General features: G+C 38.8%; 2 protein-coding genes across 2 annotated transcripts; one reads left to right on the forward strand and one right to left on the reverse strand.

Annotated features, from left to right (window-relative positions):
- The first annotated feature begins 323 nt into the window (after positions 1 to 323).
- si:dkey-93l1.9 (uncharacterized protein LOC562339 homolog) lies at positions 324 to 4,355 on the forward strand. Its single transcript, XM_042492220.1, has 4 exons — positions 324 to 481; positions 2,205 to 2,439; positions 3,562 to 3,697; positions 3,781 to 4,355. Exons 1-4 carry the CDS (start codon positions 428 to 430, stop codon positions 3,866 to 3,868), a joined length of 513 nt encoding a protein of 170 aa, XP_042348154.1. The 5' UTR covers positions 324 to 427; the 3' UTR covers positions 3,869 to 4,355.
- Positions 4,356 to 6,426: 2,071 nt separating this feature from the next.
- On the reverse strand, positions 6,427 to 13,661 carry emd (emerin (Emery-Dreifuss muscular dystrophy)). The gene is made up of 7 exons (XM_042492057.1): positions 13,485 to 13,661; positions 12,366 to 12,444; positions 11,420 to 11,515; positions 8,210 to 8,244; positions 8,083 to 8,108; positions 7,506 to 7,589; positions 6,427 to 7,420 (listed from the first exon to the last, which is right to left on the reverse strand). The coding sequence occupies exons 2-7, from the start codon at positions 12,442 to 12,444 to the stop codon at positions 7,171 to 7,173; spliced, it is 570 nt and encodes a 189-aa protein (XP_042347991.1). The 5' UTR covers positions 13,485 to 13,661; the 3' UTR covers positions 6,427 to 7,170.
- Positions 13,662 to 14,681: the final 1,020 nt, after the last annotated feature.

Here is a 14,681-nt window from a genome sequence, read left to right on the forward strand (position 1 = left end):
CAAATATCCACATCTTACATCATAAATGATTCTAAAAAAAAAAAAACCTGAGAGTCACACCCCCATTATATAATACAGAGCGAGTTACTTTGTTACACATAGACAGGCAGAAGTATGAAAATTTACATGGGAAAAAAATTTGCAAGAAACCAAAGACCCTAAAAACATGAATATGTCATGTCATTATAGGTGAAATGCACTGTGAGTAAAGCCCCTCTTAACAAGTCAAAGTGCACAGTGACACATGGTGGGAGGGATCTCTGCATGCTCTTGTAACTGGACGGAGTTGCCTGACCTGTTGGGCCTGTCTGCTTCCTAAACTTTCTGCGAGGCTCACAGAGCTGGGAGATCCCAGCACATATTCACTGCTTCAGCAGCAGGAGGACAGTCTGCTGATAGCTGCTGTGAGCTTATCAAAGAGGTGACAATGGACAGACTGAACAGAGAGGACATTGCTCTGAATAAACTGGGAGACGCAGAGGTAAGACACGCAGACTGGTGAGACCTCTCCAATAATTTTGTTCTGTTCCTGTTCTGCTTGTTCTTCTGTTTTTTTCCTGTTCTATTGTGTTCTTTATATGTTCTCTTCTTTCCTGTTCTTTATGTTCTGTTTTTTTCCTGTTCTACCCTACCATGCTCTTTTCCAGGAGTCATCGACTTACATTTTCCCAGGGGCCAGAATTTTTCTAAGCACACACAGTGTGGGCAGGACTTTCACTTAAAAAAAATAGTTTAAAATTTTCACTCTCATACAAACTTAACCCTACCTGGAACTGCATCAGTTTTCACATACAAGAAAACATTTGAAACTTTCTTTTGAAACTAGTTTAACAAGAAAGAGAGCAAAAACATTCTGAGTTAATAATGATTCTTAAAAATAGGGGAAAAGTCCAGAAAACTGTGTTTATAATACTATATGTGTGTGTGTGTGTGTGTGTGTGTGTGTGTGTGTGTGCGTGTGTGTTTGTGTGTAAACCATAGATTCACTTATATATACTCATGACAAATGGTGACAATAGTGAACCCCCATAATCAGTTTCCCAGTGGTGAGCAGTTAAACTGTTTTGTTTGAATAATTGTAAAAGGCTAGAAACACCTAGAATTATCCAATAATTCCCAAAAAAAGTACAGATTAAAGGGAAGCCTTCAGACCTCCAGCTTTGGAATGTAATCTGTTTACAGGAACATCAGTGGTGATTTAACCCCGTGTGAAATCTGTCTTTCTTTCCATTGTTGTCAGCTCATGTTTAGATGAATGAAAGCTGTGTGACTCACAGAGTTTTTACCCAGGTGTGACATCTCATCTATGTATGTTACCAGACTGGGCAAATCCCTGAGAAAAAAAACAACCTTTTTCTACTGACGTACTTTAAAGAAACAAAAGTCACTTTCTCTCAGTAGTGCAGAGGAAGATGACGGGCCGCTGAGACCAGGACGGTTTTCAAGTTAAGCTGTCCTCTGGTTTCACTATCTGACACCCTCTCACTCACCTCCCACTCACCTACAGTCAGTCTCAGTTCACACTCTCTGCACATGTATGTCTGTACGTGTATATAGTAGTTCATGTGACGCACTGTCAGGTCTGTGTTTTGGAAAGAGGATGTCAAATGTCCTAACATCTCAGAAACATACTGAATTCTAGTAATGTCCTAAAATCTTAGAAATGTTCTACAGTCTTAGGAATGTCCGAAAATCCTACAAACAATCTCAAAATCTTAGAAAAGACCTAAATTACTAGAAAGTCCAAAAATCTTAGTGAAGTCCTAAAATCCTAGAAACATCCAAGAATCTTAGAAATGTCCTGAAATGAAACGCCCTTATATTTGAGAAATGTCCTAAAATCTGAGAAAGGTTATGAAATCCTAGAAACATCCTAAAATCTTAAAGACGAGATAAAATTTCCAAGAAACGTCCTAAAATTCTACAAATGTCCTAAAATCCTAGAAATGTCTTAATATCCTAGAAATGTTCTAAAATCCTCGAAGCACCCTGAAATTCTAGAAACTTACTACAATCCTAGAAACAAGTATGGGGCTACTGTGACAGGCCCCTGGCTTCCTGTCATTTGCAAAAGTGGCCCTGCTGTACTGACAAAGTTGGATCTGTACAGTGGCTATAAAATTGCGTTTGTGGGACTTTGTTCTTGAACAGAAACTGAAACTTGACTTTTGATCAGACCTAACTTGTCCTCTCAACACTCTCAGGCACAGGTTCTTCCCTCTGGAAAAGTATATCGCCCCATCAACCTGAACCACTACGCCACCAAGAAGAGTGCGGCTCAGAGCATGCTGGACGTGGCCCTGCTGATGGCCAACTCGTCCCAGCTGAAGACCATCCTCTACGTGGGGCCTCAATACCAATTCTACATCCCGCTCATTGTCCTGCTGTCTCTGTCCATCACACTACAGGTCATAGTGGGACTGCTGCTTGTCTTTATAGGCAAGTCACTCAGACTTTTTCTTCATTTCCATTATATCATTCCTTTTTCTTTATCTTTAAATACCAAAATACTGTTTTGAAGAGGCTGATTTTCATCCGTCCAACTTAAAAACAAGCTCCAGCTTAGTCTGCATGACTGAGGCTAAGGGGACCATTGGCACATTGATTATCCCTCCCAGTGACAACCAGTTTTCATATTACATTCAAAGCTTTAAGATGATGTCAGAATCCAGATTCTTGGATTATGGCTGAAATGTAAACAAAATCACTTCCACCTGTGGACAGAAGGATGTTGGAAGGTCACAAAAACAACCAACCAACCACCTCTAAATCTCATCAATTAACATGTTGGGTATCAGGCTGCTGGCTGTAGCTTCATATTTGGCAATCAGACGTAAGAGTTGGGCTGCTGCTTTTTGCTACCAACTTATTAGGAAGTTTTTGGTACCTACAACCTAGAATTTGAGATATTTTTCTTTCCTGAAAGTCTCAGCACAATCTTTTTTCCATAACTAATCCTACATTAAACTAAACTAAACCCACCAAAGTCCAACATCACTTTCATTAAATAAAAAAAGTTTCTTGCTCCTCTACACAGTTCCAATTATTTTTCCAACACGCACAGAAATACATGAAATGGACACAAATTCTAAACAACAGATTAGCCCACACAGTGGTGGGCACAAAATGTGTTAAAATTGTGTGTTGTCAGCATGAAAACAATGTCAGTGCAAAGTCTGTACAAACAGTTGCAGGTTGGTTAGATTTAGGGAAAGAAAACTACTTGAAAACTACTTGAAACTAGTTGAAGTTTAGCGACATAAACTAAGGTAACTTTGTATATTTAGGTACAGTTTGTAAAGCCACATAATTATGCTGACATTTTGTTTCACATGGGAACAAGTGATAACCTCAGAGGCTGAAAACAGCAGCCAATGCAGAAGTGCCAAGAGAGTCAGTCTCCATAGACCCCCATGTTAAGATGCCCATCTTAACAACAGAAATAAACATGTTGACAGTCTGAGACAAAAAAACACTTTTTACATATTTCTATGAGACCAGGCTGGTCTTCCTGTCTCTCTTGCTTTTTATGTAGCTCATATAATTTTGCTGTCCCGGCAGTGAAGTACGATCTAAATGACCAAAGGAAACACGCCAAGTTAAACAGGCTGAACAACACAGCAACGGTGTTTGTCTTCTTCACTGTCCTCATCAACATCTTCATCACAGCGCTGGGATTTGAGGGACAAGCAGTCAGGTGGGACATTACACTACACACAGAGACAGTAGACTCTCTGACTGTTGTTCTTGTTGTAATCTTGTTCTCATTTTTCTTCCCAGGTCAGCAATAACACCTGTGATGTCCATACCAGAGCCTCAGCTATCCCCCAGCGTGCCCATCGACTTTAACATAACTGGTGGCATTTAGAGCCGTCTATGGACCAAAATAACTTGTTATCCTAAAGCCTTGGAATCTAAAGGGTTATGGTGAGACAGCAGCACTTCTGTTACAATCAGGTCTGTTCAAATTGTGACTGTTTTGAGCAAAAATGCCCAGCTGGAACAAACCTTAGACTCCTGAATGGATTCAGTGGATCTACTATCACATGCTGCTGAGAGGCTTCTGTGGATCCAAGCTGAGACCAGCAATCACCAAACTCATCCTCAGGGACCATCCACCACCTCGACTCAGGATCACAGCTGTTCAGTTCAACTGGACCCACCAAAAACCTCGTTTTGAATACTTACCACTTCCGATGCCAACAGACTCTGCTTAAGTGACCTTTTTTTTCTCCAAACTATTTAAATCTTCTATCTAGTAAATATGAACGCTTCATATTGTTTCTCTTCAAAAGTTAAATTGGTGGAAATAAGATTAAGTTTTGTATCTAAATAAATGTATTCATTATGACACATTTGGCTATGTTTCATGTTTGGAAACATGTATTTTTTCCTGTTAATATTTAACCCTTTGAAACCTGTGGAAATTGTTTTTATTTTCTGCAAAAACATGGGGAGAAGGCAATGAGCAATTTCACAAGACATGGCCTAAAAAATCAGCAAGAAATTTGTAAAAAGAAAAAAAAAAGGTGAGAGGAAAAGTTATAACAAGAGGAAAAGGAACAACCCCCCAACACCCACCCATAAAAACAAACCAATCAAATAAAATGCAAGGTAAACAAGACACAAAACATGACCTAACATGATCCAAAAAGGTGCATATATATACTGTATGTGTGTGTATGTGTGTGTGTGTGTGTGTGTGTGCATTTGTGGGACATTTCTTGCCTCTTCCCCCATGTTTTAGAAAGAAATCAAACCAAATAATTTGGCTAGGTTTCAAAAAATTATTACTAGAAAACCAAATTAGGACAGTACTCACCTATTTAAACTGTACTTCTTCCTGTTTCATTCTCCAGTTACATTCAGATCCACCATCCACTCCAATAGATGTATATTTTTGAAAAAAAAAAAATCTGAGTAAAAGCCATATATATATTAAGGATACTTTGACACAAATAATAAAACATCTCACTTTTACTTTAAACATGTAAAACACAAAGTATTTACCTAGATAATCTGATTCATAGACTAAAACTTCCTCCTTTCCTCATTGTCAGCCATGCTTGTTAAAAAAAAACAGGGTGCGGCTCTGCTGCAGTCCACTTTAGATGACATAAAGCAATGTGATTAGCTTACTGACATCCCATCAAATAAGTTTGTGCATTAAGGTGGAATCCAATGACAGAAATCATAGATCTAGACGTCCTAGAAAAGTTGTCCATTTGAATAGTTGAAGGATCTAAATGGGTTAATATTTTTCATGCTTTGGGAATTAATCTCACTGTCAATACTCAGTCTTTTAAGAGTTGGAGACATTTTTATTTTTAAAAATTTATCAACATTACAGACAACAGCCTTTGGTTTTTGATTGAGCGTGATGTGCAGCCTCAGTTCACAAGTCTGCTTATGCTACATGCCATACTCATGTATACCTCACAAATAAGGACAAATCACATTAGAGAACAGCTGCACAAAAGAAATCAAACACACAAAGCTCTGCATAGCTGTAGAAACATAGTGCAAAATTTCATGCAAGAAAGCAAAGACATTAAAGCCGAGGGCAAACATTATTCTGTATTTTTCTTAATGTCAACAAATCCAGCCAAAAGACTAAAACCATGATCAGACTAATAATGCGTTTGTCTGCATCTCAGCACTTGTGACTGTCTTCGCCTGTCTGTGACCCTCAGCATGAGCCCACTGAGATTAAAATCTTTAGCAGTGCGTGATGCTGCAATTTCACATGTAACAACTAAACTGAATAATTCACAATTTTTGAAGATAAACTATGACATGATTTTTGTTTTACGCAAAGAAAACATCCTATCATTCATAAAGGCAAGACTAAAACTATATGATTAGGGGCATTCTTTTCAACCGTTAACGTCAAGTTTATTTCTTAATATCTATATGTATTTATTATAAAACTAGAACAACCGTCTTTCAGTTGTATGCCTCCGCAAACTGCTCAAGCTCTGTTACAGTTACAGTTACATCCATGTCTGTTAAGGTTCATATGACAGATTGATTTATGGATGCTGCTGCGAAGAAGCTGCAAATTTACAAACATAGAAGCTTCACAAACATTTTCTCTCCGGCAGCACAGATCTCCACAATCAGCATAGTTTCAGGGTGGGCACCCAAGATTAGTGTCAATAATTCAGTATCTGTCTAAATGTCTCCCCCTTCTGTTCCTGAATTATGGTCAGAAACATGATTTTTGCATCATTATCATTGTTCATTATATCACTATTAGACACTGATGTGAAACTTGTTCATAATTTGTGTTTTGAATCTTGAGTTATGGCCAAAAACATATTTTTTGAGGTCACAATGATGTTGATCTTTGACCACCAAATTCTATCCAATTTATCATTGAGTCCAAGTAGACATTTGTGCCAAATTTGAGGAAATCCCCTCAAGGCCTTCTTGTGATATCACAAGAATGAGACAGATGCAAGTTCCCATTGACCTTGACCTATAACCACCAAAATCTCATGAATTCATCATTATGTCCATAGTGACGTGTGTGCCACATTAGAAGAAATTCCTTCAAATAGTTGCTGAGATATCACATCTATGTGAATGGGACAGATGGACGAAAATATGTACATACTAGACTCGTGCAGTATCATGATATTACGGCATACCAGGGTATGTAGAAATCCCGAGGGTATGTTTATCAGTACTGTCATAGATCCAGGTGCTCCTCTTTCTGTTAAACTCATTGTATGCACAGCACATTTAGCGCAGCACATTTATACTGTCATATACTGTATACCCCTTTAAAATTTCAGGAAGGTATGATGTTAGACACCGCCCAAGCCTTGAAGTACGTACAACCAGAAAACATAATGCCTCCGGCCTCAGCCTTAAAATGGATGAATGAATGACATTAATCACCCCTATGTAATGGTTGGGCAAACACTGCTTACACTGAGAAATAAGATATTCTCGGCTTTGGATACACAGACTATAATTTGTCTGTCTTTTTATAATTTCATTGGATTTGGTGACACTAAGAAAGATAGAATATCACCAGCCTTTACAAAAGTTTACAGATTGTGGTCAAACTTTGCATTGGAATGAGCAACAAACATTACTCTTTACTACTGACAGTAATGGAGTAGAAATGGAATGGTTAAAAAAACCCTGACATCCTAACAATTAATCTGAGAATTGAATCCCAAAAGGATTTTCTTCATTGTTGAGCACGTGGTAGTAGACGAAGTAGCCGGCAGCTGCTAGCACGGCTAACAGCAGCAGCAGCCTAATAAACTTCCACATGCAGCTTCCAGACTTCCTGACGGGCTCCTTGGATCGCTCCTTGGATCGTTCCCTGGATTGCTCCTTGGATCGCTCCCTGGATCGCACCGCACTGTGATTGGCTGTTGTTTTACTGCTCTGGATGGGGGGCCTGAAACAAGGCAGGAAGGATGATATTAGAGCAGGTGAAGAACTCATTTGCTCAAACACAGCACTGGTTTATACTGCAGACTCACTCTGTATCCTGATCTGATTCCTCCTCCCCCTCCTCTTCCTCCTCCTCCTCTTCCTCTGGCTCGGCATGGCCTCTTCGTTTCAGCCTGAGTGAAGGAACTCTTTACAATGAAATCTATAACTAACTATATTGTCAAAGGCATTCATGCAAAGCAACCAACACTGCTTTAAAGCGATTATGAGACAAATGTGCAGTATATAATCCCCAGTATGGGAAAGTAGAAACAAATTACATCTAATCTGTACAATATATTTTGTACAGAACTAATTAGCAAATGCTAGTCTAAAAGCTCAAAAACATTAAATTAAGACAAGATTCTTTATCACAGATGGTTAGAAGTGATATTGAGGCCAAAAAATTGTATATGTATATCATATATCCCAAGGATTTTTTTTTATCAGAACAACAAGGTCAAATGAAAAAAGGAGTTGATGACACATCTTGAGCTGAAGAGGTTAACATATACTGTTAGACGTAAACAGAAAGAGTTTGTTTGTATTTGGGACACTTTAAAATATTTATCTATGATATGCCTTGTGCTCTTTCCATGTGTGGGCGTTAGTTAAACTTGGACTCACGTTTCTGAATACACCTCTTGTCTAACCTGCAACGATGAAAGCAGAGTGATTGTGAGATGATTTAAAGTCACAGAGGGAGATGAATCTGACACAAACACTGAGGGACAAGTGGACAATCAGGACTCACCGGTGTGTGGTATGTGATGTAGGTGACCTCCTCCTCTGTAAAGACACATAAGGCACATTAGTACATTTTAACATAAACATCTGTTGACTGTATTGTCAATATTTACTTTTCAAAAATATGATAAGATGATGATAATGCAAGAAAGTGCTGACATGGAATAAACATCAGCTGACAGGTTTGACGAGGAAAAATCACACGTCTGATGACAGCAGTGTTATGTAAGACCAGATCTTGTATTGTTTGTCAGAAATATGGGTGACATAATCAAAAGATAAAATGTGCAGGAGTGTTTTCACGGAGAGAGTGACTCGGGTACCAATTTAAATATCACATTATTTTGTACAGATTATTGGATGTCTTGTTTGCTAACAGAGAGGTGGCTGTGCACTCTTTGTGAAAAGTCAAGTGCAAGTTATAGAGCTTTTGAGGGGAGTGGCTCTAACATCTGCTAGTTTACCCTCATTAGTCATGTTCAAAACTTAATGCACATTCAAAACATATCCATGTCTTTGTTCTACGAGGTAACAGGAATGAAATGTAATATTTTGACACAAGCACTGCTGTGCACCTCTCTCTCTACCCAGCTGACAGGAAACGTTCCCACAACATTGGCTATTGTTACCTACAAGTTGCAATAAAGTTTTAAAGAAAACATTTTAAACTAATGTTCAAAGAATGCTTTAAGGATGTTTATCATTTCAAATAATGTTCCTGTAAGGTTAAATGCTGACTGAGACGTAATGGTTGAACTGCAACATTCTGAGAATGTTTCGGTGATGATGGAGACAGATCATAGAATGTTCTTTTATAAAACGCTCCCACAATGGGAAAACATTTTCAAAGCAACATTAAGAAAACATTGTTGAGGACTTGAGCATGTGAGTGGAGCGGAGCAGGAGCGAGTGGGGCACGGGAGTGGGAGGATTTGGGCTGGAGTGCCAATCCTGCTCAAATTTTGCTCTGGTACCGCTAACAGCATGCATCTGAAGCAAGTCTGACCCAGAGAGTACTGTAATAAGGAAGCTGAGAAATCTTACACACAGGTGCATACATGTAAAAGTAACAGATGACAGTGATATGGGACAAGAAAAAAAATGTGGCGACATCGTTTCACTCGGTAAAGTAATGGTAAATGGACTGAACTTATAGTGCTTTTCTATTTTTTTTGACCACTCAAAGCACTTTCACACTACATGTCACATTCACACACTCATTCACACACTGATGGCTGAGGCTACTGTACAAGGTGCCACCTGCTACTCAGTAATCATTCACACACACTCACACTCCGATGACGCAGCATTGGGAACAATTTGGGGTTCAGTATCTTGCCCAAGGACACTTCAATGTGTTGCCTGGAGGAGCCGGAGATTGAACTGCTGATTGTCTGATTAGAGGACGACCCACTCTACCTCTGAATTACAGACGCCCCCCATTCACTCTGGAATCACATTTACCAAAAGTACAAAAGTGTAATGAAAAATATGGGACTGGTAGTGGCGTGTGATTTGGATTGTGACTGACAGCAACATGATAAATCATGTTACCTCCTCCCTTCACTGAGGAAGAGGATAGTGAGATGACTGCGGTGCCAGCAGCCGCGGCAGCGGCGGCGGCAGCAGCACCGCTGAACATGAGGAAGAGGAGGATGAGGGACCACCTGCACTCTCACAAGTCAAACAAGCTAAAACTGAAATACAAGGCAAATGTTTTTCTTTTCTTTTTCTGGAGCAAGCACTAATCGATTTGTGTAGAGCGGGATGAAATCTGAGTAAAGGGCGGAGCGATAATTAGCAAATCAGCCTGTCTTGCCTCTGAGTGGGCAGAACATACACCTCTGTGTGTGAGGAGCGGGAACTGTCACGGCTCCACTCCGCTCACATGCTCTGTTGAGGACTGAGATCACCAGATGAAAAAAACAAAAAAGATGTTTATAGAGAAGGTTGCTCAAAGCTGAAGAAGAATGTTTTGGGAACATAAAGAAAACTAACTGAAAACCTTACTAAGACATTCAGTGGTTGCATTTAAACATTCTTAGAACATTTTTAGAACCAAAGATTTCTAGCTGGGTAGCTGCTTATACACCGCCTGTTCCAAGCGGGAATATTTCTCTATTTTGCCGCCTCGCTGTTCTGTATAAAAGGTTTGATCTCAGAATGAGAGGACAGAGATGTCTTGCCTTTAAGCCAGTGAGGAAGGTCATAAAGCACCAAAACGGTATCTGTATAAAGAGGACAGCCGACAGGACGGGATCATGGGCAGGACGGGTGTGGCGTTTTGACGAGGGGAAGACTGATACGGGTTTCTCAGGGCTGATACCAATTATCGGTAGTTTAGGAAACCGATAACTGATATTTGGAGCCAATATGCATTTACTATAAAAATGAGAATATTTTTTGAGATTTTGAATTTGGAATATAATAAACACCAAGACAAAACTGTTTCAATGCCTTTAGCAAATGTTTCATCAAAACTGAAACATTCAGCATCATATATAGCAAGTTCCCTACAACCTTTTTTTTATAAAGTGAAAGTTAAAAAAAAAAATAATTCAAAAAAATAACTCCCAAAGTCAGAGTTCCTCCCATGCTGACACTTTCTCTGCATGTACTGATGACTGGCTGCACTGGTGTTGCACTGCTGTGTCCATTAATTCCTTTGCTGCTTCATTATTTAGCCAGATGACTAGAAAAAAAGAAAGCCTATGATGTTATTTCTTGCACTATAATCAAGTAAAATGAGCATCTTTACCCCCTGCAGCAGAGCCAAAGAAGCACACCTTTCATTAATTTAATTGGGGAAAACACTGATGCAGATAATCGGCAAAATGCCAAATATCGCCCCCAATAATCAGCAAGAGCGATAATCTGCTGACACCTAGTTTTGACAGCGTTACGTTTGCAATCCACCGTGGGAGATCAGCAGAGGATGAGATCAGCCGCCATATAACAACAGTAAATGATAATACATGTTAGTATTTAGAAAGTGCAGCCAATGTGTCAGCTATATGTCACGCAGACACTGCTGTGTTGAACATCACATCTGTCACGCCTCCTTTGGTTCCACGGTGCCGGCATGCTGTTTAAAATCACACACTAGAGCAGAATGATGCTGTCATCGCTTGGCTCTGTGTAAAAAAGCACAATGAGGGGACTTTGCAGCATCTCTGTACCACGGCCTCTGTGTACAAACAGGCTAAGAGCGTCCTACCTTCCTCTCTGTAGTAGGTCTTGTCAGATGAGGGCTGTGCTGGAGTGTTCTCCATGGCCTCTTCAAGCTTCTTCTCATACAGCCTTCGAGTCGAGTCTACGGTCACGCAAACACATTCACAGGGCTTCAAAATCCTTACCACAGTTCACAAAAAATATACAAAAAAAAAAACTTGTCTGCGTTATTTTTTGTCAGGTGAAAGGTATTACCACCATGCAGATGTATGCCTCTGTGCACCAGTCAAGTTTCTCTAACAATTTACACCCATATCTGTGAAAACACAGATGCTTCAATCTCAGCTCAGTTTTAAGGTGGACACCCAAGATTAGTGTCACCAATTCACTATCTGACCAAATGTCTTCCCTTTTGTTCCTGACTCATGATGTTGGCCAGAAAAGTGTTTCTGAATATTATGATATCACAGTGTAGGTGACATTTGACCTTTTGAATATAAAAGTCATCACTACATTATTTTATCACTATGAGACATTTTGTGTGTAAATGAATTCTTGAATTATGGCCAGTGACCTTGAACTTTGACCACCCACTTCTTTCCTTTACTATTCAGTCCAAGTACACGTTTGCGTCAAATTCCCTCAAGGTGTTCTGCAGATATCAGGGACTTAAAAAAGGGAAGGACGGATGTATGTACGTATGGACAACCAGAAAACATTGTTCCTCAAACTGTGGCTGTTACCAGTGCTGAAGCATAAAAAGACATCAGACCAAAAAGGGAAAACCAAAGTCTAGACAAATGTAAACAACTAAAGTCAATTAAAACATTACATATAATTACACATACACATAGTACATATAATGTATCATGTGTACATATAATAACACACACAGAGACATATATATTATTTGTATTAACCTCTATTACACTTGTCTTCTTTTCATGATCACAGTTCTCACTGTCAGTAACTACTGAGTGCTCTTCTCTTACCGACTATGGGTCCATGTTTGATGCCGTACTCAGCAAGCAACTCGCTGATCTCCTCATCACTTTTCTCTCTCAGAGACATCTGCAGGTAGATAGATAGAAGTGAGCATCAACTGGTTGCAGAATAGGCTATTAATTAATAATTAATAGGAAAACAGCAAATCTGAGGAGAAAATGTTCCAGTATTTAGGGATATCAAGCATTTGTTTCTTCCTATATAGAAGCAACCCAAAGCAATTAAGATTAAAATAATTTTATTTGGAGTATTTTAGCAACTCCAAACATGTGCGCTCAGCCCACAGGTACAAGTTTCTGATATTTCAGATTTTAACCATTACTCCCTTAAAAAAGTTAACATTTAACCAAACTTTTTCAAAATAAATCAAACAAAAGCTCTTAGGTTTCAGAGATTTAGACGCTGAAACCCAGCTTTCAGGGAACGTTCCCACAACACTGGCTAAAATTACCTACAAGTTGTAATAATGTTTAAAGGAAAGCACTTTGGTCTAATGTCCAAAGAACGTTTTAAGGATGTTTATCATATCAAACATTGTTCCTGTAAGGTTAAACACTGACTAAGAAGACACGTTTCAACCGCAGCATTCTCAGGATGTTTTGCAGATGTTGAATGGTGACAGATCATAGAATGTTCTTATGATATGATTTATTCTTTTATTTTGTTTTTAAACTAACGTTCTGGGAACATAAAGAACTAAACATTCAGTGGCTGCATTGTATTGTTGTCAGAACGTTTTTAGAACCAAGAGTTGCTAGCTGGAAAGACGTGAACAGCAAAGAGAAACTAATGACGACCGAGACTTTAAAGGGTTAAGTGTGCAGCCCGCCAGGCTGGAAAAAGTCAAAGAAATCAAACATCTCTGGACACAAACTGCAGTGTTCAGCTGATAGCAAACCGCTTCATTCTAAACCCGAAGCTAATGCTTCCACATTACACTTCATGTTACATATCACAGCGTTTGCCTCGCGACAGCAAAATAACCTACTAACAAAATGAAACTTCGCGGCTTTTTAATCTCGCGCGAGCTACAAACGCAAGCGATTGTAAGAAGAGGAAATGGCAGATTCGCTGGTTTGACGTTGAATATGATTATTAGCACTTACCTTTGAAAAAGTCAAACGGGTATGGGGTTGAAAATGTTGCTTAAAGCAGGGCGAAGAGAAGCAGGCTGCTGGAGCAGAACAGTGGGTGTAACTTTTGGCAAGTTTCCCGACGGCGAACGTTAAACTCGGCACACCTACACACGCTACCAGCCTGGATTCAAAACCCTAAACCCGCTCCATGATGTGCTGCCGGCAGTTTCACAAACACGTTTACTGCGTAGCCTACTCACACTGAATCATTCAAGATAAACCATTCTGTTATCTGCAAAATAAAGCTAAGTGCATAATGTAATGACCACCTCCATGTTTTTAATATAATCTGGGTCTTTTTTCACATAAGACATTTGAACATGTGGCAGAAGTTGCCTAATAACTAAAACAAAAACAGGATTTGTTTTTTTGCTTTTTGAAAGATGGCTGAATTCCATTTAGCTGTTTCAGTCTCCTAGTGTTCATGTTGGCTCTCTTCACCAGTTTACATATCAACTAAAGATGTGTGGTTCATGTGACTGGTAGTAGTATTATGTTTTTAAAACAGAACTATAGGCAGTGGTGTACTGTAACAAAGTAATAATACTTTGTTACAGTACTAACTCTTCTTGAGTTTTTATATTAGTCGACTTTTACTTGTACTCCACTAGTTACATTTCCTAAATAAATGTATACTTTAACTCCACTTCATTCCCTTAATAGGCTAAATGTAGGCTATACTTGTTCTCCTCTACCTAAGTTTACTTTTAGTTCCCAGAATGTTCTTCTTAAAGTTAAGGTAACATTCTCAATAAATGTGGAAATTTTTATTTATTTATTTTTTAAATATATGACATTACATTACATTTTCATAAAAAAGTTCTGAAATCTCAGTCCTCAATATGACATTCAGAATGTTGCTTTCAAAATGTTCTTCCTTTGCTCTCATGTAACATTGTGGGAGTGTAAACATCCTTAAAAGGTTCTTTGAACATTAGATTAAAATGCTTTCTTTAAAACCTTACTGCAAGGTGTAGGTAATGTTTGCCAGTGTTGTGGGAGTGTTCCCTAACAGGGAAGGAAAAGTAAAAGGAAAAACACTGGATTTTGTTGTTTAAACTCTTTAACTGGTAAAAAAAAAAAAAAAAAAAAAAAAAATTAAAAAAATGCACTTTTACTTTCAATACTTAAGTAGGCCTACATTCCATATCGTTAAATTACTTCTGA

This window comes from Plectropomus leopardus, chromosome 8, assembly GCF_008729295.1.
Source record: "Plectropomus leopardus isolate mb chromosome 8, YSFRI_Pleo_2.0, whole genome shotgun sequence".
Classification (NCBI taxonomy): Eukaryota; Metazoa; Chordata; class Actinopteri; order Perciformes; family Serranidae; genus Plectropomus; species Plectropomus leopardus.

What these genes read in the sequence shown, in the direction of transcription:
- si:dkey-93l1.9 (XM_042492220.1), top strand. Translation starts at nt 428, where the DNA reads ATGGACAGACTGAACAGAGAGGACATTGCTCTGAATAAACTGGGAGAC. An exon ending in ATAAACTGGGAGACGCAGAG is followed by an intron (nt 482 to 2,204) that starts GTAAGACACGCA and finishes CAACACTCTCAG; the next exon opens with GCACAGGTTCTTCCCTCTGG. An exon ending in ACTGCTGCTTGTCTTTATAG is followed by an intron (nt 2,440 to 3,561) that starts GCAAGTCACTCA and finishes CTGTCCCGGCAG; the next exon opens with TGAAGTACGATCTAAATGAC.
- emd (XM_042492057.1), bottom strand. Translation starts at nt 12,444, where the DNA reads ATGTCTCTGAGAGAGAAAAGTGATGAGGAGATCAGCGAGTTGCTTGCT. An exon ending in GACCTACTACAGAGAGGAAG is followed by an intron (nt 8,245 to 11,419) that starts GTAGGACGCTCT and finishes GTGTCTTTACAG; the next exon opens with AGGAGGAGGTCACCTACATC. An exon ending in ACATCACATACCACACACCG is followed by an intron (nt 8,109 to 8,209) that starts GTGAGTCCTGAT and finishes TCATCGTTGCAG; the next exon opens with GTTAGACAAGAGGTGTATTC.